At 37.9% G+C, this 26,291-nt stretch overlaps 1 protein-coding gene across 3 annotated transcripts; it reads left to right on the top strand.

Moving 5' to 3' along the window:
* Positions 1-26,291, top strand: GCS2beta (glucosidase 2 subunit beta). Of its 3 annotated transcripts, XM_071676450.1 has the most exons (10): positions 1-209; positions 1,278-1,415; positions 1,635-1,885; positions 3,553-3,855; positions 6,046-6,216; positions 10,967-11,029; positions 20,545-20,677; positions 20,929-21,119; positions 21,664-21,807; positions 25,407-26,291. In XM_071676450.1, exons 1-10 carry the CDS (start codon positions 113-115, stop codon positions 25,560-25,562), a joined length of 1,647 nt encoding a protein of 548 aa, XP_071532551.1. In that variant the 5' UTR covers positions 1-112; the 3' UTR covers positions 25,563-26,291. The 3 variants fall into 3 exon arrangements, with proteins under 3 accessions (XP_071532551.1, XP_071532553.1, XP_071532552.1); XM_071676451.1 differs by lacking the exon at positions 10,967-11,029 and having other exon boundaries at positions 2-209; XM_071676452.1 differs by lacking the exons at positions 6,046-6,216; positions 10,967-11,029.

Below are 26,291 nucleotides of genomic sequence, written 5' to 3'. Positions count from 1 at the left end.
AGCCAATGGCCGAGATCCAGCGCGACGTAAACACAAGCGGGCCAGCTGATGTCTGTGTCTTAGTGGCGCCGGTGTGTGCATGTGAGACTCCCTCTCTGCTTCCAAGGGCGACATGAAGAGCGTTTTAGCCTTCTCTTTATTCTGTGTGGTGTCTGGGGCGGTGGTCAGGGCGGCCGAGGTGCTCAGACCACGAGGGGTGGTGCTATCCAGTGAGTTATGGCACCTTTTTCATTTTTTAAGGGTACACCTTCGTCTCAGGGTTTGACGGATGTCACCTGTCCCCATGATCTTCATGTGGGTTAGGCATCGTCTGTCATGTGCATGGTTCATTTAGAGACAGTCCTGGTTACAGTGGGATGATGACCTAGTCACTGAGAGTGATTCAGCGGCAGATTGTTGCCACGTGTAATTAGGACGAGGTAATTCTTGCCCGTTATCTTTCATGGAGGAGGAGGAGGAAGTGGTGAATTACATTACTGTCTTGTGAGACTTCGAATTACCTTTTATTTAAGTATTTTCTATAATAAGATTATGTGTCCTTGTCCTCTATGCAAGTGTAAATGCATGATTAACCCGTGCCAATTGTATCTAAACTATTGATAATGGTATTATACAAATTTACAGTTAGAACCATAATTTTAGACAGTCCTTTAGTATTATAGATTGATTTTTTCCATATTTCATTACGTAAATGGGCAGAGCTTTTAAGGAGTAATTACATAATGTTAAACAGAAGTAAAAGATATAGAGCACTTGTGTAAACCAAACGTTTTGTTCTCTGTAGGACATAATATACTCCTTTTTCAGTGTTTTAGTGCAGGTTTGTTTATGTTGTCATGGTCTCCTTAGTACAGTTAAACTTGTAAAGATGTGTTAGGTGGAACTTAGCACATTAAAGACTTTTCCCGACTTGTTAGGGGCATCTGATTTCTAGACATGTTTTACATTTGCATAATTGATCCCCACATTTTCCTTGATCTTCCTAGCCCTCCCCACTGCAGTATTTTTTTTTTTTTTTTGTAGGATTAGAATAACATGACATTCTTTGGGTTTAGCTATCTGTTGGAAGTTGATGATCTAATACAAGTTTGCCCCAACTCACCATAACCTTGATTGCTTAATATCATGAAGATGATTTACACATTAAACTGTAGGTGCTAATTAAGGTTGCCCATTTGTATTGAACACATGTCACGCTCATGAATCATAGATTTTTTTCCGATTTTCCTGCAATTATTTTTAGACAAATGGATGTCACATGAAGATTACCATTTCAGAGGCATCATTTTATGATCCAACACGAGACTTTAATTGCCTTGATGGTTCTGGGACTATTCCATTCTCCTATGTAAACGATGATTATTGTGACTGTCAAGATGGTAGTGATGAACCTGGAACTGCTGCATGCCCTAATGGTAAGATTTTGAAGGTGTTGTATTCCAATTTGATTTGCATATATGCATGCTTCTTTCTCCAGCATGTCCATGCAAAGTTTAATGAAGATTTTCAGGCAGTACATTTTTATACGATAAAAATTTTCATGATATCTAATTTGCTAAATTTTAATATGCTCTTCCTATTTTTCTTTAAGTATTATTTATGGTCTGGGCATTAAAGAAATATTTTAATGTCAGGGTTCTTCCACTGTACCAATGCTGGCCACGTTCCTCTGAACATTCCGTCCTCAAGAGTCAACGATGGTGTATGTGATTGTTGTGATGCTTCAGATGAATATGCTTCTAGCTCCAACTGTGTTGATACCTGTCGTGAGTTAGGTCGGGCAGCACGAGAAGAAGCAGCCAAACAGCGAGAAGAAAGAATGAAAGGATATCACCTGCGACAGTCAATGATTGAAGATGGGCGTAAAATAAAAAAGGAGGCTGAGGTTGGTGTTCATAAATAAACCTGCCACAATCAGATACAGTGATGTAGCTTAAGTAATTGTTAGTTTAGCTACCTGCTGTTTTCATTCGCACTCTTTAGGAACTCAGTTCTCGTGACTTTAGAAGTCGGGAAATTCATGTTTGTTAGCCAGTGTGATGGGATATCATGTAAGAAGAGATTTAAAAAGGTAGGAGAATTAAGTATGACCTATGAAGTTTCATTGTGGATCTTGAGGATTTTGGAGATGAATCCATTTAGAATAACCATGGCTTGGCAGACAGCAGTGAAGTTTGATAACAATTTTTTATTACTGAAAGATGGCCTCAGAAATCTGGTTTTGTGAGGATGGCGTCAGTTACTTTGATAATATTTATTGCTACCAGTACTGTGTTGGATTGGGGGTGTGATTGGTTGAGGCCATCTAGGAAGCGTTATGTAAGGTATGTGTGCACTGCTCTAGGGATTGACTGGGTCTATAGATTTGCTCTTTGGGTGAAAGTGGGTATTTTGGTTGATTTTGTTATGGATCAATTTTTCAGGGATTTTGCATTCTGATGACTGCAGCTATATAGGGTGATGGGAGATTGGGGAGTTGGGTGGTTTTGAGGATTTCAGGACAGTTACACCATTAGTTAGTGTCTACTTCTTTGAGATTTTATTCTGTAACCCAGATTGGTTAAGGTATCTGTAAGTGTTTGTAATCACATTTGGACCGGAGAGTTTATAATTATAGAGAATTTTGATATGTTATCAGTTCCAGTTGACAGATATTGTAAAGGTTTGAACTGAGGTTGTCATTGGGATTGAAAAAATGGGTGTGGAATGTTTTAGTGTTGATCTATAGGATTTTCATAGCTGTCCTGTGTAGGGATATGGTTTGTGGTGGCTTATTTTTCAGTGGCACTTCATGAGGAAGTTTAGGGTTATTTGGTAAAAGTACTGTATGTCATTATTTTGGGTTAGAAGTACTTCATGTGTTAGGGCTACTGTGGTAAATCAGCTCTGGCAGACAATGAAGAAACTGTACCCCTTAAGGTACAAAGTTTCTTCATTCTTTGCCAGAGATAGATATTTTCACATAATGCTTATGCATAATTAATGTAAATAACAGTGGCTGTTAAGTTGCACAGTATGATTTGAGCTTTGAAACAGATTGAGTGAAATTAAAGTTGAGGAAGAAGTGTGGCTTTATGAATTTGTACGGCTAGAATCACATGAAGAAGATAAGGGAATTAGGATTCATGACAAATGAAGATTTATAATAGTATGGTAGGGAGTATGAGAGATAGAGAGGGAGAGAACCCACTGTGGTGAGGATAGACTCAGCAATCAAGTTGCTGAGATTTGAGGGCATTTAGGAAAATGATGCTTGAAAAATTAGGCTTAATCTTGTACTACAGTGGAAGTTTATGCATCTGTGGTTAATCTTTGTATGCATAATTGGTACGTTTATTGTCAATCCTCATAGGAATATGTATTGATTTTTATGGAGCTGTAATGTGCTTCATCGGGTTATTTTATGGGAGTTGAATAGATAGTTTTACTAGTTTTACTCTGAAGGTTTGATGATTGTGAACAAAATGAGCAAAATATAGTTTGAAAAAGCATTAAAAAGATTAATATTTACATAATCACTTACTTGATGTTAAGACTTGAATCTGTTTTTAGGGTAAGATAGAAGAATTAAAGAAGGAGAAGGAGGAAGCAGAAGCTGTTCGCAATGAAAAAGAAGAGGTCAAGAAGACTGCAGAAGAACCAGAAAAAATAGCATTGGAGAAATACCAAGCCGTTGAAGAAGAGAGGAAGGCAAAAATTGATGCCGATAAGAAGGCAAAGGATGAGGCTGAGGCTAGGGAAGCTTTTGCTCACATTGATAATAATGGTGATGGAGTCCTAACAGTTGAAGAACTGCAGTCTCGCCAGACATTTGACACAAATAGGGATGGGCAGGTTTCTGAGGAAGAAGCAAGGGTAAGTTTATGAATCTTCCCCGTGTTGTATATAACTGGTCTTTACAATTTAATTTTTCTCCCACTCAACCAGAGCCCTAAGAGTACATGGGGAACACTTGCATGTGAGGGCTTAAAACATGTTTTACCCACTGAAATGGGTAAATCTTCAATTTACCTTCAATGAACATAAAGCATATTAGGTCAATGATTGCTTATTCACATTGACTAAATTAACATTAGAGGAGCCTGCCAAGCTCTGTTTTGTCACAGCATAAGTGACATAGCAGAAGACATCAAGGCCCCAGCCATTTCACTTATTTGACTGGCTGTGACCTGATGTATTGCTTGTTATCTCCGTGGTACCTGTTCCTCTCAGTGTTTGATCTGTCACATTTTTATTTCGTGTAAATATAAAAGATGCCTGTTTTACATACTTTATTCTGTTTATTCTTAGGAATGCTATGGATCTAGACATAGCTGACATCAGCTATCCATAGTGATGTTACTTGCCACAACAAAGCAGTGATGAGTCTTGTTTTGGTTTGCTAAGCCAATATGTTCTGTTTTGGGTGCGTTTTTCCTTTTGACATGATTTAGACATTTTGATGTTTAATGGAGGTATATCACCTTTAGTGGAAATATTACTCGAAAGTACCTGCAGTATTCCAGAGGAAATATATGAACCTTAAATGTGGAGGGATGATTAGCAAGCACAGGTGCTGCCATGGTTACATTTGTTGTTTTTCTTGGCTGAGGCTCACTGTTTTACTCTCATGGTGCTGTTGGCCTCTAGTGACCATGGCTGTTGATGCAGCAGATGACTTAAGATAGGCCAGTGGTGCTAACCCCTACTTTTACTATTTTTGTGATAAACTCACTGTACTTTCTTTTGGGGACTGCTTTCACTGTGTTCCTCCTTATGACATATAACTGTGGTTTGATATATTGTTCTTAAATGTGTGCAAGTGTTTTAAACGGTGACAGCTCTCAGGTATGCAGGTATGATGTTTGACCTGTGGCTGTTACTGCATTTTAGGCTCTCAAAGAATTGAGTAATTGTTATGAATTTGCTCAAATTAAAAAATAAAGAAGAATTAGATGCCTTGATATCAGGTACAAAGTACTCTGCTTAAATATATATGGTAAGCAGTTATTCAGCTGAACCTGCAGTTTTGTCATGTCTTGGGCAATATTCCCAGAGATGTTAAGTCTTAGGCCCCAAGTTCACAGGTTGGTGTAAAGAGCAGGGACACCTTCGTCCACTGGGTAGATATGCTACGCTGCTCAGGTTCTTGCTAAAGAAAGATATCTGTTATGTGATTTCCCATGAGACTTTTCCAAAGCTCTAGAGTGGAAGGCAATTCAGCAGTAAGGTTGAACTCTTTATTTTGTTTCTTGTCTCTCCTTTTATATGATGGTGCTCTTAGGGCTCTTGTCTGTATGTGCAGTATGTAGGTTTTGAAGATTAAAAATCAATTTGTCAACTGAAGGCTGAACCATTTGAGCATCCATTTACTTTTCCTTTCCGTCCTTCCCGTTTTTCTTTTTGAAGAGCCATTTCATGATTCTGAACAATGACAGTCCTGAAGCAGATGCCAGTGATCAGTAGATGATTTGTGTAGTCCACTACATCACCTGCAGTGTGATATCTTAGGCCTGAGAGATTTTCCGTATGGTTGCTTGAGCCACTGTAAACAAGCATTCAACTCATTTTTAGGCTTAAATTTACTATTTTAACCCCCACATGCAAGTGACCTTTCAAATGCTCATAAGGCTCAGCCTTCAGTTAGGAAATGGTTTTACATTCTTAAAAACCTACATTCTTTCATTCATACAGTTAATGAATTTGTTTTTTCAGGCTATATGGAAAGAGTTCCAAAGATCCCAGAAGGTATTAGAAAGAATGAGAAACTGTAATGTAGTAAGAGATTAAGAACTGAGATTTACATATAGACTTAAGGTAAGGTGGTAGGATAGAGTAAGGGGATACTGGAGACTTGATTGATGGAGAAGAATCTCCACACTCATGCCAAGATTGTGACATAAAGCAGAAGTCCAGCGTGAATCACTGTGCTGTAATATTGATGTGTTTGTTGGAAGTTAAAGTGGTGAGATTTATTAATGTCTTCCATTAAGAACTATTTGTAAAGGAAAAAAAGTATGTCCTAAGAAGCCATCCATAAAACAGGTTTTTACTTTCCCTCAACAGTTCTACCTGAAACAGGAAGATAGCATGTCATTGGAAACCTTCATTACATCAGGATGGCTAATGATGCGACCGGTGTATCTTATGGACAAAAGAATGTTCACCCCTCCTACAACTACCCCTGCCCCACTAGAGGAAGGTCTCACTCCACCTCCACCTGTATTTGATGATGAGGTAACTTTACAAAATGAATGTAACGGAGGATGTGGTTCTGCAAGGCTGTAGCTCTGTATATTTGGGATGTTCATAATATTTGATAGCATTTAAGCTATCACAGATATTGGCTGGAAAATTTTGGACCCTGAGTAGAAACTGTACAATAATAATCACTGGTATTTGTCAATCCATAGTCCATATCATTTCAGTAACTAAGTTTTGAAATTATGGATGAGGTTTGATGGGTCATTTGCAGATAGATTTTCTTAGTCTCGTGGTTTAGCATTAGATATTGCAAGGTCTTATGAGAACTCTCCAGCTTCATGTGGGCAAGACATATGGTCCTCGATGTCATAATTCCTCAAGCTCTAAGGGAGCACCTATGAGCTAGCGCTCATCACTGCTTGCCTCTTTCATCTCTTTGTAAAAACCTTGACTTCTCTTTGGAAGCTTGCCTAAGTGCAGCCCATCCTTGAGAAAGACAGTGATTTTAACCCTTACAACTATGGCTCTTTACTGATATTTCCAAAGATTTTGATACCCTCCTTATCTCCCACCTTCTCAGACACTCAGAATCTCATTTCCTTCTTTCTGGTCATCAATATGTCTTCAGCAGTGCAACATATTTTGGTGGTATCTCCAGTGGGACTCGCCTCTTTTCATCCTCTTTCATAGATTTTAGTAAATCTTTTAACAAGGCCCTTGACACATTCAAAATTTTTGACATGGCGTGTCATTAGGTTTTGCTTGCTGAACTTCATTTTCTTTGGCTCTTCGGCTTAGCTCAAGTCTTTGATACATTGCCTTTATCTTGTCAATCCTTGTCATTCCTCTCAGCAGTGGTGTCCTTTATCTTGTCAATCCTTGTCATTCCTCTCAGCAGTGGTGTCCCACAGCATTCTGTCCTATCACTTACTCTCTCTTCTTTTCTTGAATGACCCTTCATCAACTTTTAACCCTGGTCGCTCTTATACTGATGGTTCTACTCTAGACACTTCAGCTCACTTTTTCTCCCCTCTCCATTTCATTCTGATACACATTTACCCTCTTGCCCTTGGATAAACCTCATCTTGTAATTTGGACTTGTGCAGCATCTCTATTAGATTCATTTTGTGTTAAACAACATTCCAACTCATCACATACTAATTGTCACTTGCTTCCTTCAGTTCAGTTTTGAAACACTACAGTTCAACCCTGCAATTACATAAAACATGTTGGGCATAACCAAAGCATCCAGTCTTTCCGGAAACCCTACATAGTCAATATCCCAAAGTTTACTTCTCAACAGCTGGGGTTGTTGTATGGGTGATGTAATTATTTTTCTGTTAACAGTCATTTCATGTTTAGTTGCTTGGGTAAGGAGGTTCTTCTATTCCTTTCTTAGTAAGAGTTGAACTGAAAGCTTTGTTTTATTAATTCTCTAGGTGTCACTTTTCACCAACCATCCCTTTGAAGTTCACTGTGATGTTACTGCTCGCTCTCTGTTTTATGGGTATTATTTTGGACCCATGGCATGTGTTTGGAAGCTGCATTCCATAGTTTTTGTGTGGAGACTGGCTACTTCTTTCTTTTATCTTTCCTGCTTCATGTAACCTTTCTGCCTGTAAAAGTCATGTCTGCAGACACCAGAGAAACTCCAATTAATTTCTTCATTCATTTTCTCATACCCTATTTTCTTTTCACCAAAGATGGCCATGATTGGAGCATGGTTTGCCTGTGCTGTATCATTCAATATAAGAAAAATGGTGTGCTTTTTTTGTTGTGTACTATTAAACATTGTATACCTAATTAGTTATGATGAGCATATTTTATTTACTTCTGGTTCCTGTTACATTTTGTATCAAGCTGCATATAAAGCAAAAAAGATTGTTTTAAGGATAGAATCCAGTTTAACCTAGAGATTAGTATCAGATCTTAAGTAGAATCAACAAAACCTGACCTTTGATGTAGCACTGAATTAGAAAAGCTGCAAATTTTGGCTTTTATAGCTTTGCAAGATCAGGTACCATTAGACTAAGATATAGTTATCATGAACACCCCAATGTTGACAGCCATTGATAAGGTAGAGACAAGCATTTATAAATTTTGCTTCCATTAGGGGCATATCAGTATTTATATTCCACTTGTCATTTGTGCACTTGTTTGTGATCTCTGTGTATTTACAGAATTTTGCATTTAAAACATTAACTGTACTTGGGACACAATAGTTAGTTGTAGTTTTCTGCCATGATGACTGTTTTTCCCGAAAATTTTCATTTTTGTCAAGACTATATAAACTATTTCAACTTTTCATATCTGTACTAGATATTTTCATAAACAACCTGCAGTGAAGAGATTGAAGCACTTATGTTAGTAATCACATATCAGTAACTATGACGTTTGAAATTTAATTAGAAAACATTATTTACCTCTTTTTCCTTGTGTTGGTAGGGAATAATGCCTGAGCATCTTTCCCTGACATGAGATGGGTTGTTGCAGATGAATCGATGGTGCAGAGGGCTGCCACTTACAGTTTAGTCTTTTTGTTCACGCAGCACTAGCCTATGGTCTCATTTTTATATGGAATTAGCTACAGCTTAGCAGGTTGATGAGTGTGGCTTGGCAAGTTCAGAGGGTGAATTACATTTCAACAGCATTTGCAGTGTGACATATTCTCTCACTTTCTACATCTTATAGGCAGAACCCATTTTTAGAATTTGATGAATCCTATCTTGATAGATTACTCAGGGATTGCATAAACCTGTTATGCTTATTAAATGCACCAAAAAGAAATTCCTCACATGTAAATGCTGCATCATTTAGATTTTAGTAATGGTTGTTTGTAAGTTAAGGCTGTATGTACTGATCCATTTTGTTAATGGAATTGACAGTAAACATTATAGCTAAAGTTGGTTTTGATAATTTAATATTATTATTTAGAAACTCATTATTAATATAAGTGGATTCTTTTATTGTTTTTTCCTTTACAAAGAGCTGAAAGATGTGACAGTTTTAGTAAATGCAGTGCTGCAAGAAAATTAGAATTTTGAAGAATCATCATCCAGTTAGGCGACTTAGAAAAGAACAGAAAAAAGTTTAGGGGCATTGATGATACACCCAGAAGAAATTAGACTTGGAGTTTATTAATAAGAATAGTAAACATTTAGGCTGGGGTACAGAGAACAGATAAAGAATATTTCTCATATCAAGCCTTTCGTTGAATATAGCATCCCAGCCCTTTGATACCTCTGAGATCTGGCGTTATGGACCTAATTCTGCAAATGGTTTTATGGACTTGATAGTTGATCTTACAGATTGATAGATGGAGAATAAAATCATTGCTTTTGAATGTGACTTTCAAAATTGGGCACCAGGTACTCATGAGATTATTTCTGGATTGCAAAAAAATCCGACCATAATTATTTGCCAGTTACTCAAATAGACAATAGAAACTCTCACTTCATTCTCTCACTGTAAGTGGGAACAGGCTTGTATAAATAAGTATTTTAATGCTTTCAGATCAAAATGTTGAATTTTCTTCATTTTTAGTAAGTTAGTTTGTATTAACCCATGCATCTTCAGCATCTTACTTAGTTTATGCAGATTCATTATTAGTTTTGCACAAAACGTCCTGTTTCTTTGAGTTTTCATTTCAGAAAAGTTTGTCTTCTGCCTTTTTTTTTTTTTTTTTTGAATTATACTTTCCATAGCTATTTGTTTTATGTTTGATTTTTTCTAAAAAGTTATCATGCTTTTACTTCTGTTTGGTGTCCGTCTGTTTAGGAAGCTGTCACTCCTGGCTAAAATTCCCATTACAGAAAAGTAGTTTTGATAGAAAGAAACTTCCTTCTGTCATGGTATGCGTAAGGTAGAAAGATAAAGGTATTTAACTCACCTACTTTCTCATTTGTTTGCATTTTCCATTACTTAGAAGTAAAAGCAGTGAAATAACAATGTGGGTGAGCTTAGCTTGTTGATACTACCAGCAAGGGTTGAACTCTGCTTTTGACTGATCAGGGCCCAGTGGAAAGTAGTGGGTTGGATACTATGTGTTTAGTGAATATTTCAAATGGAATTACTGGTTAAGTGAACCTTATACAGTGAACTGAGCTTGATACTTTTTGACATTTGAATTTTATTTTTTGTTGCAGCTTATGGTGTATTTTCCCCATATTTCCTAGTTCTCTAGTAAAAACATTTGTACTTTAATTTTTATTATTATTATTATTATTATTATTATTATTATTATTATTATTATTATTATTACATTGTGATTGTATGATTATGTTTAAAGCCAATATTCTGATCTGAAAATATATTATTACCCAACAATGTGAGCCATCTTCCAAGACTTTTCTTCAGGGTATTGGCAATTAATCAATCAGAGGAATCCCTGTTCAAAGCACCATGTTCAAGAAACTTTGTGATTCATGTGGTATAGTACAATTCACAACAGTCGTATATTGGTTTGATATTGTAGTAGCACTTAATTGTCCTTTGTAACCTACTTGTAAGTCATTATCAATCAGCCTCAGAAGCCCTTTTTTAATGTAGTTCACTACATTGCATGGTAGATTGTCCTAGCCATATTGACTTGTTTTGTTATGATAGTAACCTGCTAAATCCATCTTGCTAGATTTGAACTGATACTACATGTTCCATTAATATCCTTGATATCACATTGAATAATGGCAAATTCCAATAGAATAATTTTTGATGAATGCCTGCATTCATTTGGCACTGTGTTTTGCCAAATGTAGCATCTGCTTGATGAGGTATTTCCTCACAGGACACCTATGAAGCAGAAGAGGAAGAGGAGCTAGAAGATTTTGACTCAAACTTGGACCCTGAGGTACATGTTTGATTGCATGGTTTATCTTTTCTTGCTTGATCATATCTCATTTCCTTGCTTTGCTTTGGGGTTCTATTATGCTTTGCTTGTACAGTACTGGCTTTCTGCACAAAATGTGTAGATTTCTGATATTTTGATTATCTTTGATTTGAATCTGCAAAGATGTGCTCTTGCAAAAGAAATATGCACAGTAACTTAAGATAAAGTAAGGAAGAGGTTATTCAGTAAAGTTTCAGGTATTTATTGATTTGAATTTGCATTTCTTTTCTTCCCAAGGAGTGGAAGGTAACTCATCCATATTTAATGTGCAATATTGTCCAACGTTATTGAAAGATTTTAGGATACAGAAATAAGGAGAAACTTTCTTCTGACTTAGAGTGGTAAACTAAGTGATGCTGTGGTTATTTTTGATGGTGAGCTTTGTATACTTTTTTTACTTGTCGAACTTTGGACTGTAACTTAAACATGGTAATTTTTATGCACACTTTTGTCATTTTATAGTGTTTTCTGACCAAGTAATGCAGTAGGAATGCTTTTATCTCATGGATTATATCATTTCAATTTTCTTTAGGCATGAAGTGTTTTCCAGGCATATGAAGGTACATGTGCATTTTTTGAGCATGTGATGTAGCGGTAGCATGGTTAATAGTTAATAATCTTCTTGGGCCTTACCTGAACATAATTTTTCTCATCTTACATCATTTTTACATTAAGAGTAATTTGAATGACTCTGTATCATCAGAAAAAAAATTAGAATGACCCAGAGAGGATTAACTCAAGTTTTTTTTATGGTACCAGGAATGGCATGGCCCACTGAATGCTGTAAGCATAAAAGAATTGGGGGGCATGGGTATTCAGTATTATGAATGGAAATGATGAACAGCTTTTGATGATGTTTGCTGAAAAAACTGTTGATTGGATATACCTACTTAAAAGGGAGGAACATAAGCAAGTATGCGTATGTCATTAGGAGAGATGGTCAGTGGGCATAATTGCATTACATATGAATTGATAGGCTTGTGAAGGAGAGACTTTTAGATACAAATGTGCTGAGGGGTGCAGTTAGTGGGATGTCTGATCACTGTCTGGTCGAGGTAAGGATAAAGATTAGAGTTTTTCGGGAAAGAGGAATCAATATTGGTGAGAGTAAGTGAGCTTGGAAAAGAGACTTGTATGAAGAAACACCTGGAGCGATTGAGATTAGACTGACAAATTGTGAGAGTAAATGAAGCAGGGAGAGTAGGTTAGGAATGGGAGGAATTTAAAGAAGCAGTGCTGGCATGTGTGAGAGATGCATGTGACATGCAGAATGTGGGAGATGAGCAGATTAGAAAGAGTAGTGAAAGGTGAGATGAAGAAGTAGAGTTGCTTGGGAAAGGAAATAGAGTGGTGTATGGGCTGTACTAAATGGGGAAGGAGTGCAAATGTTTGGAGAATGTATAAGAGAAAGCAGCAGGAGGTCAGAGGAAGGTACAGGGGTTAAAAAAGAGTGCAAATGAGATTTGGGGTGAGCGAGTATCAGTAAACTTTAGGAAGAGTAAGATATTTTGGAAGGAGGTAAAAATGTTTGGAAAACAACTTAACAAATAGGAGCATGGGTGAAGGGGGCAAAAGGGGAATTAGCACAGGTAGTGATGAAATGAGGAAGAGATGGAGTTAGTATTCTGAAGGACTATTGAATGTGTATAATGATAAGAGTGGCAGATGTAGGGCGTTTTGGTGAGGGTGGTATGCAATGTGAGTCATGGAAAGTGGTTTCGTAAAGACAGAAGAGGTGATGAAAGCCTTCCATAAAATGAAATGTGGCAAGGAGACTAGAATGGATGGTATTTCAGTTGAATTCCTTAAGAAAGGTGATGACTGTGTTGTTGATTAGTTAATTAGGATTTTCATTGTATGTATAGATCATGATGAGGTGCCTGAGGATTGGCAGAATCCAGGTTTAGTCCTATTGCTTCAAGTCAAGGGGGATAAAGGTGAGTGTTAAACTACAGAGGTATAAGTTCATTTAGTGTACCAGGTAGGTTGTTTGGGAGGGTATTGATTGTCAGGCTGAAGGCATTTACAGAGTATTAGACTGGGTTGGAGTAGTGTGGTTTCAATAGTGGTATAGGATATATGGATCAGGTGTTTATTTTAAAGAATATGTGTTAGAAATACTCAGAGAAACAGATGGATTTGTATGTGGCATTTATGGACCTGGAGAAAACATGATAGGGTTGACAGAGATTCCTTGTGGTGGACTTGAGAATATATAATTTGTGGGAAGAAAACTGCTAGAGCCAGTGAGATGTTTTTATCAGTGGTGTAGGGCATGTGTATGAGTAGGAAGAAATGAGAGTGAATATTTCCAAGAGAAGATTGGTCTGTGGCAGTTGCATGTGACATCACCATGGTTGTATAATTTGTTTATGGATGGGGTGGTTAGGGAGGTAAATGCAAAGGTTTTGGAGAGAGGGGTGAGTATGTGGTCTGTTGGGGATGAAAGGACCTGGGAAGTGAGTCAGTTGTTGTTTGCCAATGATACAGCACTGTTGGCTGATTCGAGTGAGAAACTGCAGAAGTTAGTTATTGAGTTTGGAAAAGTGTGTGAAAGGAGAAAGTTGTGAGTAATTGTGAATAAGAGCAATGTTATTAGGTTCAGCAGGGTTGAAGGACAAGTTAGTTAGGATGTGAGTTTGAATAGAGAAAAACTGGAGGAAGTGAAGTGGTTTAGATATCTGGGAGTGGACTTAGCAGCAAATGGAACCATGGAAGCAGAAGTAAATCTCAGAGAGCAAAAATGGATATGTTTGAAGGAATAGCAGTTCCAACAATATAATATGTTTGCTAGTCATGGGCAATAGATAGGGTTGTACAGAGGAGGGTAGATGTGTTGGAAATGAAGTGTTTAATGACAATATGTTGTGTAAGGTGGTTTGATCCAGTAAGTAATGAAAGAGTAAGAGATATGTATGATGATAAAAAGAGTGTGGTTGAGAGAGCAGAAGAGAGTGTGTTGAAATGATTTGGACACATGGAGAGAATGAGTGAGGAAAGGTTGACAAAAAGGATATGTGTGTTAGAGATGGAAGGAACAAGGAGAAGCAGGAGACCAAATTGGAGGTTGAAGGATGGAGTGAGAAAGATTTTGAGTGATGATTGGGGGCTGAACATACTGGAGGGTGAGAGGTATGCATGGAATAGGGTGAATTAGAACAATGTGGTATACCAGGGCCAATGTGCTGAAAATGAACTGAACCAGAGTATGTGAAACATTTGGAGTAAACCATGGAAAGGTCTGTGAGGCCTGAATGTGGATAGGGAGCTGTGGTTTTGGTGTATTACTCACAACAGCTAGAGACTGAGTGTGAACGAATGTGACCTTTGTTTGTGTTCCTGGTGCTGCTTTGCTGAAACAGGGGACAGTGATGCTGTTTCCTCGTGGGGCAGGGTGGCACAGGTAATGGATTGAAGGCAAGCAAGTATGAATATGTACATGTGTATGTAAGTATATGTCTGTATGTGTATGTATATGTTGATATGTATATGTGTGTGGATGAGCCAGTCTTCATCTGTATCCCTGGGGATAGGAGAGAAAGAATTCTTCCCACGTATTCCTTGCGTGTCGTAGAAGGCGACTAAAGGGATGGGAGGAGGGGGCTGGAAATCCATCCTTCCAGTTTTTTCTTTTCCAAAACAAGGAACAGATAGCCAAATGAGGATTTTTCCCTCAAAGGCTCAGTCTTCTGTTCTTAACACTACCTTGCTAACTTTGAAAATGGCAAATATGTATGAAAAAGAAAAGATATATATACAGGTACACCACTGATTTTCCGGCACTCTTGGTTCCAAAGCCTGGCCGGATTAACCATTTCACCGGACCAAACATGGTCGTGTTGTACCCTTTAACCCACTTATTATACATCTCCTATGTGTTTAAAGTATACCATGGACTGCTAGAAATTTAAATTAAACAAATGTTACATGTAAACTGAATGAATAAATGAAATACATTATACACCTGATTAGGACTGAGATGCTTGTCACCTACGAGTTTCGCAAGTTAATCCATGTACTTGGCAGGTCCTTCCTGGTTAGCAGACCGCTTTTCTCTGCACACTTTATTCATGGAAATTCCATGACGCTTCTTGTATCTGTGAAGTCGTCCTTCACTATAGTTACGCTCATGTTGTAATTTAAGTTCTTCATGGAACAGCTTATCCTGGTTCATTATCATGCTACCTGACAAGCCCACTCCATCACTCTGACACTCTCAAAATCATTCCATCATCACTCGATCGTGCTTAGTGCTCTTACCATCTTTCATAGTTTTTCTAATTGTCATTTGCTTCTTGGAATTGCTCTCAGCATAGAATTTCAATATTTTCTCCCTTTGCTTCTTTATATCATAAACAGTTGATGAACCAATACTGTAGATGTCACACAGCCTATGCACCAAAACACCACCGTCCATTTTTTTTTTCAACAGTTCTACTTTATCTTGGATTGATCTGGACTGGTGTTTACATTTGACAACACGACTGACACTTTCATATGTCTTAGAAGCCATAGCTAGGGTTAAATTTAAACAAAATAAGCTCACAGAATTGCAGCATCACCACCAACGAGTGCAGTGTAAAGAATGTAAATAAGCGCGCCCTACACACAACGCCGTCTGTGTTCGCCTAGTAAACTAGTCTGGTGGCTGCAGTAATTTCAAGTTCCCTCATGTAATTTTGTCCAGACTAAAGGAGTTACCAAACCATCAGTTGCCAGAAATTCGTTAGTGTACCTGTATATATATATATATAATCCCATTCTAAGTCAGGTACCCATTTATCAAATCTTCCCTGACGGGAGGATGACCATTTTGGCTGATATTGGGCTGTATGCCCTAGTATAAGTCAGGTACCCATTAAATGATTAGCCCAGAGTTGAAGATGAGCAGTTTGGTTGTAGTCTGACTAGCTTGCCCAGGATTCACATTTGGGTGGATTGGTGCATAAATCATAGGTGGCATCACTTACCACTTACACCATAGAAGCCCATGTTCTTTATTGTAGAATAATTCTGTAAAAATGCAAGAAACAGAATGTTAAACATGTCTCAAGGAATATTTTTGAAAAATTGCCTGGTCTCTTGAGAGTATTATCTTCAAATTAATTGGTTCCTCTAGGTGTTTTTCTGATATTTTGTTTTTAGATCATTCTATTTACCCTGGGTCAGCTAGAGGAACAGTTTCATGTGGTGTATGAATGAGGTTCCAAGGAAATGATTGTTATCTTCCTGTACCATTTGATTGCAAAGGCTCTGCTGCCCCATGACAGAGATTTACCATTGCATGTAGGCCCCTGACAGACAGTGACTGTTAGAGAAAAAGTTTTAATAGAAGATATGCCTGTGTGGTTCATCAGACTGAGGTATTGCTCCGAACCACCTCGGCTTTCTGTTATCTTAGTATTCAATAAATGAGATGGTGGCAAATGGATTTGATGTAGGACAGAGCTGCACATTTGTATTTGAGTTACTGACATGTTACATGCATTTTGGATGACCTTTTAGTCCTTAGCCATTAGGGTATGTATTTACCACAGAGTGCATTGGACATGCATAAGTTGTTGAATAATAGACTCACACACCGGAGTGTAAGTCTCTGCACACTGTTTTCTCTCTCAGGGTCTTAAAAGTTGATTTATGACCTTTTTTATGGAAGAATATAATACCATAATTTGTTCCTGTATGGTTACTGAGTAGAGAGATATATCATTTTTGTCACTAAAGTAAGCAGTATTTTATAAGGGTTGCATATTTATGCATTAAGAAAGTAAATTGAAAAATAAAAAACTAATCTGATGAAACTTTCTCATTGTCACTGCAAACCAGATATCACGCTACGTTAACTCCAGGGCTAACTGGGAGCTCATGTCGGTGAGGGGTGCTAATGCTTAGTGCATGATTGATGTCTTGAAAAATCTTAACTTTTTTACATATATATATATATATATATATATATATATATATATATATGTATTAAGATAAATTTTCATTTTGGGAAATATGGCTTTTTTGCATTTGCTATACATGCATGACTTCAAACAATCAAAGCACATTCACCTTGGTCTTACTGGTTCATAAAGCAAGGCTTCTTGTGCATGACATAAAAATATACATTTAAGCTGTGGAAAGCTGTGATGGTTATAAGAAATCATCACACTGTTGGAGCAACACTGTAGATCATGGTAATTGTTTGTCCTGTCACCTTTGACAAATATGATTGTATTCCTTTGAGAGCAAAAAAATTATGAAAGTGATGCCTTTTCACATTCCCAGCTGGAATGTGAGACACTATCTAATTGATATATGAGGACTTAATTTTCCTGCAAATGAATTGGCGTGTTAAAGTCCTTTCAAATCTAAGTATTACTTTCTGCTGTTAGGGAATCTTTTTAACAAGATTGCAAATCATGGGATTCAATTTTTGTTTGTATGTTTTAAGTGTCTTAAGTAAAAAATACCTTCAGGAAGCATTTAGAAGCACCAGCTTGTATAGTAAGACACACAGTTGTTTATACATTGATATGTCATTTCCTGTCACCCTTCAAATGTATTTCATTACGTTTTACTCAAATATTTTCTTTTGCTCTTCAGACATTTAATAAGCTTTTTGCATATATTGTTATTATTAATATTATTTTTTTGTATTTGTTTACTGTTTCCTGTGTTAGCAAGATAGCTCCAGGAACAGACACGGAAAGGCCATAATTGCTCACATTCATATTCTAGCTCTCATGTGTAGTACATCAAAACCACAGCCCCTTATTCTTAACCAGACCCCACAGACCTTTCCATGGTTTCCTCCAGCTGCTTCAAATGCCCTGGTTCATTCCCTTGACAGCATGTCCCCTGTCAACCTATCCTCACTCATTCTATCCATATGTCCAAACCATTTCAGCACACCCAATTCAGCTCTTTCAGTCATACTCTCCTTATTACCACACCTCTCTCTTACCCTTTTATTACTTACACAATCCTGTTTTTAATTTTCCAAAAGAAGGAGCAGAGAAGGTGGCCAAGTGAGGATATTCCCTATAAGGCTCAGTCCTCTGTTCTTAACGCTACCTTACTAATGTGGGAAATGGCAAATATGTGTCAAAAAATATTATTATAATTATATTTTGTCGCAGTCTCACGCGTTTGCAAGGAAGTGCAAGGAAACAGACGAAGAATGGCCCAACCCACCCACATACACATGTATATACATACACGTCCACACACGCGCATATACATACCTGTACATTTTAACGTATACATATATTGTATATACATACACACATACACAGACATATACATATATACGCATGTACATAATTCATACTTGCTGCCTTTATTCATTCCCGTCGCCACCCTGCCACACATGAAATGACAACCCCCTCCCCCGCACGTACGCGAGGTAGCGCTAGGAAAAGACAACAAAGGCCACATTCGTTCACACTCAGTCTCTAGCTGTCATGTGTAATGCACCGAAACCACAGCTCCCTTTCCACATCCAGGCTCCACAATACTTTTCGTGCTTTACCCTAGATGCTTCACATGGCCTGGTTCAATCCGTTGACAGCACCTCCAGTTGGGTCTCTCACTTCTTCTCGTTCCCTCCAACCCTGACACGTATATCCTCTTTCTCTTTGTCAATCTTTCCTCACTCATTCTCTCCATGTGACCATACCATTTCAATGCACCCTCTTCTGCTCTCTCAACCACACTCTTTTTATTACCACATATCTCTCTTACCCTTTCATTACTTACTCTATCAAACCACCTCACACCACATATTGTCCTCAAACATATCATTTCCAACACATCCACCCTCCTCCGCACAACCCTATCTATAGCCCATGCCTTGGAACCATATAACATCGTTGGAACTCTTCCTTCAAACATACCCATTTTTGCTCTCCTAGATAATGTTCTCGCCTTTCACACATTCTTCAATGCTCCCAGAACCTTCACCCCCTCCCCCACCCTGTGACTCACTTCCGCTTCTGTGGTTCCGTCTGCTGCTAAATCCACTCCCAGATATCTAAGACACTTCACTTCCTCCAGTTTTTCTCCATTCAAACTTACCTCCCAATTAACTTGTCCCTCAACCTTACTAAACCTAATAATCTTGCTCTTATTCACATTTACTCTTAGCTTTCTTCTTTCACACACTTTACCAGACTCAGTCACCAGCTTCTGCAGTTTCATACCCGAATCAGCCACCAGTGCTGCATCATCAGTGAACAACAGCTGACTCACTTCCCAAGCCCTCTCATCTACAACAGACTGCATACTTGCCCCTCTCTCCAAAACTCTTGCATTCACCTCCCTAACAACCCCATCCATAAACAAATTGAACAACCACGGAGACATCATGCACCTCTGCCGCAAACCAACATTCACTGGGAACCAATCACTTTCTTCTCTTGCTACTCGTACACATGCTTTACATCAATAAAAACTTTTCACTGCTTCTAGCAACTTACCTCCCACACCATATACTCTCAATACCTTCCACAGAGCATCTCTGTCAGCCATATCATATGCCTTCTCCAGATCCATAAATGCTACAAACAAATCCATCTGTTTTTTAGGTATTTCTCACATACATTCTTCAAAGCATACATCTGATCCTCTCATCCTCTATATATGGAGGCCCATAACACTTTGAACCTCTTTCACCTCCTCCTTTTACCTCCTTATTTTACACCTCTTCCTTTTTCCATCCATTCCCTCTTAATCATTCTTTCCATGTGTCTCAACCATTTCAGCACACCATGTCCAACCACCTCATATGTACTTTTACTAACCCTCCTCACATCACATGTTGTCTTCAACCATTTCATTTCCAGCATTTTCACCATCTTCCATACTTTGTCATTTATGGCCCTAGCCTGACATCCATACAACATAAATGGGACTACTGTACCCTCAGACATAGCCATCTTTGACCTCTCCACACATTCCTTAGTGCACTCAGAACCACACCCCTCAAACACCCCTCAACCACCTTATAGCTCACTTCAGCTTCTATGGTCCCATTTGCTTCCTTTTCAAATCTCAGCTATCCAAAACAGTCCATATCCTCCAACAGTCCACTTCCTCCTTGTTCTCTTCATTCAGACTCACACTTTAAATAACCTCTTTCTCTTCACCTTTCTTTTAGTCACATTTACTCTCAACTTTCTCCTTTCCCACTCTCTCCCAAACTCAAAAACCATCTGCTGCAGTTTCTCACCCAAAACTGCCGCTAGTGTAGTGTCATCTGCAAATAGTAAGTGACTCACTTCCCATGTATCCCAACCCCTTACAGATTGCAGACCTGGCCCTCCCTCTGAAACTCTTGCATCCACTTTCAGTACCTCAACCACAGACCTTGTTGATATCACCCACCCCTACCATAGACCTTATATACATATGATTCAGCATACTTATTTATTAGTGAATGATGTGTTTAACTTTAAATTATACTTTGTTCTTATGCTTAAATATATCAGGATGACACTGATGAGGATGAAGAGGACTATGAATTACATGATGAGGACCATGAGGATATTTTAAAGGAAGATGAGCAAAAGGAGGAGGAGGAAGAGCCAAAATATGATGAAGATACCCAAAAACTTGTTGATAGTAAGTCTGTTAGGTTTATACTTATGATAGTTCAGTAATTAATGTGAAAGATTGTATTAAATTTTTTTTCATGATTAGTGCTGCAGTATTGTGTAACATCACTTCTTAATTTTATCACATGTCTTTATACATTATGTCCTTATACATTATGCTTGAATATTACCGGAATTTCCATAATCAGAAATATCTTGTAAAATACATTCATGATATGTCTCTTTGTTTTTTACTTCTCTGTCTATTCAAACAAATAGTTGCCAATGAAGCTCGTGAACAGTTTGATGAAGCTGACAGGCGTGTTCGAGACTTGGTAAGGGAACTTCGATCTCTTGAAGAATCTCAAGAGAAGGATTATGGCCCAGAAGAAGAATTCAGGGTCTTAGAAGGAAACTGTTATGAGTATACAGATAGAGAATACACCTACCGCTTATGTCCGTTTGATAAGGTGGGTTCATTATTAGTTCATAACTTTGACAGCTATAATGAACATTCTTTAAAGATACTTTTTTTAGATAGATCATTCATAACTTACCAAAGGGCCAGAGGCATTAATTTCTTTTTTCTTTTTTACACCCAGCCCATAGCATTTTTCTGTTACCTAAGAAACATTGAAGATTTTAATGAATTATTTTTTTTTTCTCATTTCTTTTGAATGATTGAATATATATATTTTTTATGTATACAGAATGAATTTGTTTGAATACTTTATGTTTGGTATTCTGATTGATGGGAAACAAGGTTAAAAGCCCAGAATAAGGCATATTTATAATGAAACTGGTATGACAGAAGTTTTATTGTGATTCAAGATGTTTACTCCAGAATGAACCTATTGTACAGAACATGTAGTACATTTAACCATTCTAAAGCCAGTATGTTATACTTCCTATGCAAAATAGAGGACTTTATGCAGAATCCACTCAAAAACACCACAATTATTCGTTGTGTTTGGAAAATCATGCTTTCAGTTAATTGTCCATACATTGTTGCAGGCTATTCAGAAGCCCAAATCAGGTCATGGTGAAACACGACTGGGTCAGTGGGGTGAGTGGAGTGGACCTGAAGAAAACAGATACAGTAGAATGCTTTATTCCAATGGTCAAGCTTGTTGGAATGGGCCCACAAGATCAGCAGATGTAAGTTACTTGTAGTAGATTAACCACCTCTGACTGGTAGATGCTTTCTTAATATTAATGAACCATACTTCTGGTTGTAGTTAAATGTGCTCTTTAACCCAATGACTTTGGCTCTGTAGATATTTTGTGTGCCAATTTTGGTAGATTTGAGAATCTGCTATTTACTTGTCTTACCAAGTATGTTTAAGGAAAGAATCCTGGATATTCTGGCTCTGAGTGAAATGAAGCTCAAGGGTAAAGGGGAAGAATAATTTGGAAACATCTTGGGAGTAGTCAGGGTTTGATAAGAGGACAAGAGCTAAGGAAGGAGTAGCACTACTCCTGAAGCAGGGGTTGTGGGAGTGTGTGATACTGTGTAAGGAAGTAAATTCTAGATTAATGTGGGTAAAACTGAAAGTGGATGGTGAGAGATGGGTGATTATTGGTGCTTATGCTCCTGTTCGGGAGAAGAAAGACCTTGAGAGGGAAGTGTTTTGGGAGCAGCTGAGTGAGTGTGTCAGCAGTTTTGGTGCACAAGGCTGGGTATTAGTGATGGGTGATTTAAATGTGAAGGTGAGTAATGTGGCAGTTGAGGGTATGATTGGTGTACATGGGGTACTTACTGTTGTGAATAGAAATGGTGAAGAGCTTATGGATTTGTATGCTTGAAATAGACTGATGATTGGGAATACTTGGTTTAAAAAGAGAGCTATACACAAGTATATGTGTGAATAGGAGAGATGATCAAAGTGCATTATTAGATTACCTGTTAATTGATAGGCATGTAAAAGAGAGACTTTTGGATGTTTATGTGCTGAGAGGGGCAGCTGGTGGGATGTCTGATCACTGTCTTGTGAAGTTGAAGATTTGTAAGAGGTATTCATAAAAGAAGAGAGTGGTGAGAGTAAGTGAGCTTAGAAAAGAGACTTGTGTAAGGAAGTATCTGGAGAGATTGAGTGTAGAGTGGCAAAAGGTGAAAGCAAATGATGCTTGGGGAGTGGGTGAGGAATGGGATGTATTTAGGTTACATCCACAACCATTCACACACCCCAATATGAACCTTTGAGGGGGATGAGCACACCCTGCTTGACTCCTGTTTCCTCCTTTTGATATGTATTTTCATTTATTTATTCTTATTTATTATACTTTGTCGCTGTCTCCCGCATTAGCGGGTAGCGCAAGGAAACAGATGAAAGAATGGCCCAACCCACCCACATACACATGTATATACATACACGTTCACACACGCACATATACATACCTATACATCTCAACGTATACATATATATACACATACAGACATATACATATATACACATGTACATAATTCATACTGTCTACCCTTATTCATTCCTGTCGCCACCCCGCCACACATGAAATGACTACCCCCTCCCCCCGTATGTGCGCAAGGTAGCGCTAGGAAAAGACAACAAAGGCCTCATTCGTTCACACTCAATCTAGCTGTCATGTATAATGCACAGCTCCCTTTCCACATCCAGGCCACACAAAACTTTCCATGGTTTACCCCAGATGCTTCACATGCCCTGGTTCAATCCATTGACAGCACTTCAACCCCGGTAAACCACATCGTTCCAGTTCACTCTATTTCTTGCATGCCTTTCACCCTCCTGCATGTTCAGGCCCTGATCACTCAAAATCTTTTTCACTCCATCTTTCCACCTCTGATTTGGTCTCCTACTTCTCCTCGTTCCCTCCACTTCTGACACATATATCCTCTTGGTCAATCTTTCCTCACTCATTCTCTCCATGTGACCAAACCGTTTCAAAACACCCTCTTCTGCTCTCTCAACCACACACTTTTTATTACCACACATCTCTCTTACCCTTTCATTACTTACTTGATCAAACCACTTCACACCACATATTGTCCTCAAACATCTCATTTCCAGCACATCCACCCTCCTGCACACAACTATCTATAGCCCATGCCTTGCAACCATATAACATTGTTGGAACCACTATTCCTTCAAACATACCCATTTTTGCTTTCCAAGATAACGTTCTCGACTTCCACACATTTTTCGACGCTCCCAGAACTTTTGCCCCCTCTCCCACCCTATGATTCACTTCTGCTTCCATGGTTCCCTCTGCTGCCAAATCCACTACCAGATATCTAAAACAATTCACTTCCTCCAGTTTTTCTCCATTCAAACTTTTCTCCTGATTGACTTGTCCCTCAACCTTACTGTACCTAATAACCTTGCTCTTATTCACATTTACTCTCAGCTTTCTTCTTTCACACACTTTAGCAAGCTCAGTCACCAGCTTCTACAGTTTCTCACCCGAATCAGCCACCAGCGCTGTATCATCAGCGAACAACAACTGACTCACTTCCCAAGCTCTCTCATCCACAACAGACTGCATACTTGCCCCTCTTTTCAAGACTCTTGCATTCACCTCCCTAACGACCTCATCCATAAACAAATTAAACAACCATGGAGACATCACGCACCCCTGCCACAAACCAACATTCACTGAGAACCAATCACTTTCCTCTCTTCCTACACGTAGACATGTTTTAGTAGTTTTAGGAACTTATGAATTAGAACCATTTATGATTTTTTCCGTGTTACACGTATTTCTGTGGAAGACTCTAAGTCAGCTTAGAGACTGTGTTCATTGCAGTAATTACCCAATTAAGTAATGCTGAAGTTATTACTGTATTTTGACATTCAAACTTTAAATTTTTTAAACTATTTACATTCAGTTAATGATTCTTAGAAGTGGCTGTTCAGTGAATAGGTAACTTCAAATCCTATATTTAGTTTGTTTGAATTTTGTAAATAACTGTATTCAGACAGAAAATATTCCTGAAACTTTTGTCTGTTTATCCATCTATATCTCTGATGCCTGTTCCCTCCTAGAAAGCCCTTAAAGGGGTCTCCATAACTATTGAACTCCAATGCTGTTTCTAAGCCTTTAGTGCCTCATCATTTAAAGGCCAATGGCAGAGGGTAAATGTAGCTCAAGTGTTTGCAGAGGCTCCTGCCTAATGTTTCTACTGACTGCTACTACCTGATGTTCCTTTTTAGTGTTCCTTCCTACTATTTCTACCTAATACTCCTGCCTAAATATGTCTACCTACTACTTCTGTCTATTGCTCTTACCATTTTTCTAAAAGGCAGGGATAGTGCATACTGCTCACTGCAGGAAAATTTAGTTATAAAGAATGAGCTGTGTGAGATGAGTATTGTCAAGGGTTATATGTGACAAAGAGAGATTGCATGTTTGTGTGAGGCAGAAAGAAAAGATATCTACCTGGGTAAGAAGAGTGCAGCTTGATAACCACTGAAGTGCTGGTTCTCTACACAGCCATCACTAACCCTCCTGATACCCAGATGGGTAGTGCTGGTAATATACCTCCTTGGTCATTGGCTGCCCACTAGTTACTACCTACAAAGATGATTAGATATTTGCTAATAATGCTGTGGGACACTAGAAAATAAGTTTTACCATGAAAGTGATAGGTCACTTGTTTGAATAAAGTTTAAATGCTAAATGGTATTGGATGTAAGTGTTCATGGAAAAGTTTATCAATTTTACAACTTTTGGTTCAGTTGAATTTTTTCTATATACATAATTCATGCTTATTATTGCAGGTTAAGATATACTGTGGGACTGAAACAAAGCTTACAGGAGTCACAGAACCAAACAGATGTGAATATTTGTTCTTTTTAAGAACCCCAGCAGTATGTACCAAACCAGAAGAAATAAATGAAGATGAGAGCTCGGAATACACTCATACGGAATTGTAGGGACCCGTGTAATTTATCATAAACATTTTGTACAATATTATTCTTTTTGTAGAATAATGATTATTCATGAATTTTAAAAATTCATGTATTTTACTTTCTGATCATATTTGACATCAGTTTTGTTATCTTGTGTTATGACGTCCACCAAGACATCATATTGTGTGTCAGTTTTTTAACGCAAGGTCCATATTAGCTCAAGACCTATTTTGTTACAATTTTTTTGTCCTACATCTTTGGGATTGCGTTTTATCCTTCTGTAAGTTTAGCATTGTATTTTTTATACTTATTTACTTTGAATACATAAAAGGCTCAAAAACATATTACACCAATTTGGTAATGTCATAATTATGTTGATTTTACTAAGTAATCCTTAACATAATTTTTCTGATTTGTTTGAGTTGGCTTGATATACAAACACAGTCATGACACAGTATAGTTTCATAGTGCTCATAATTTATTTTATAATAAACAAATTGAAAGTATTATCTGTTGTGTGGCTCAGGTTGTATGTCAAAAATGTGATTTTAAAGAGAATGTTAGATTTCATTATAAGAAACTTCAGGTCACTTGTCCAAGCTCGTAAGTTTTTGTTCTTAAGATTAAAGCAAAAGAAAAAAGTAAGGGCTTAGTTGCATTTATTGTTTCACCTGGCACCTGTGATGATTACATTCCTTAAAGACCATCATGAATAATATTTGTGAAAGTTTATTAATAAACTTTAGTAGAAAA

Source organism: Panulirus ornatus, chromosome 23 (assembly GCF_036320965.1).
Source record: "Panulirus ornatus isolate Po-2019 chromosome 23, ASM3632096v1, whole genome shotgun sequence".
NCBI lineage: Eukaryota > Metazoa > Arthropoda > Malacostraca > Decapoda > Palinuridae > Panulirus > Panulirus ornatus.
The sequence above is the reverse complement of the archived record's forward strand: the minus strand, read 5'-3'. Positions and strand labels throughout refer to the sequence as shown.

Bases quoted from the DNA above. Each gene is read 5' to 3' on its own strand.
- GCS2beta (XM_071676450.1), top strand. From the start codon at position 113: ATGAAGAGCGTTTTAGCCTTCTCTTTATTCTGTGTGGTGTCTGGGGCG. The intron at 1,416-1,634 runs GTAAGATTTTGA...TTTTAATGTCAG, and splicing joins AACTGCTGCATGCCCTAATG to GGTTCTTCCACTGTACCAAT. The intron at 3,856-6,045 runs GTAAGTTTATGA...TTCCCTCAACAG, and splicing joins TTTCTGAGGAAGAAGCAAGG to TTCTACCTGAAACAGGAAGA.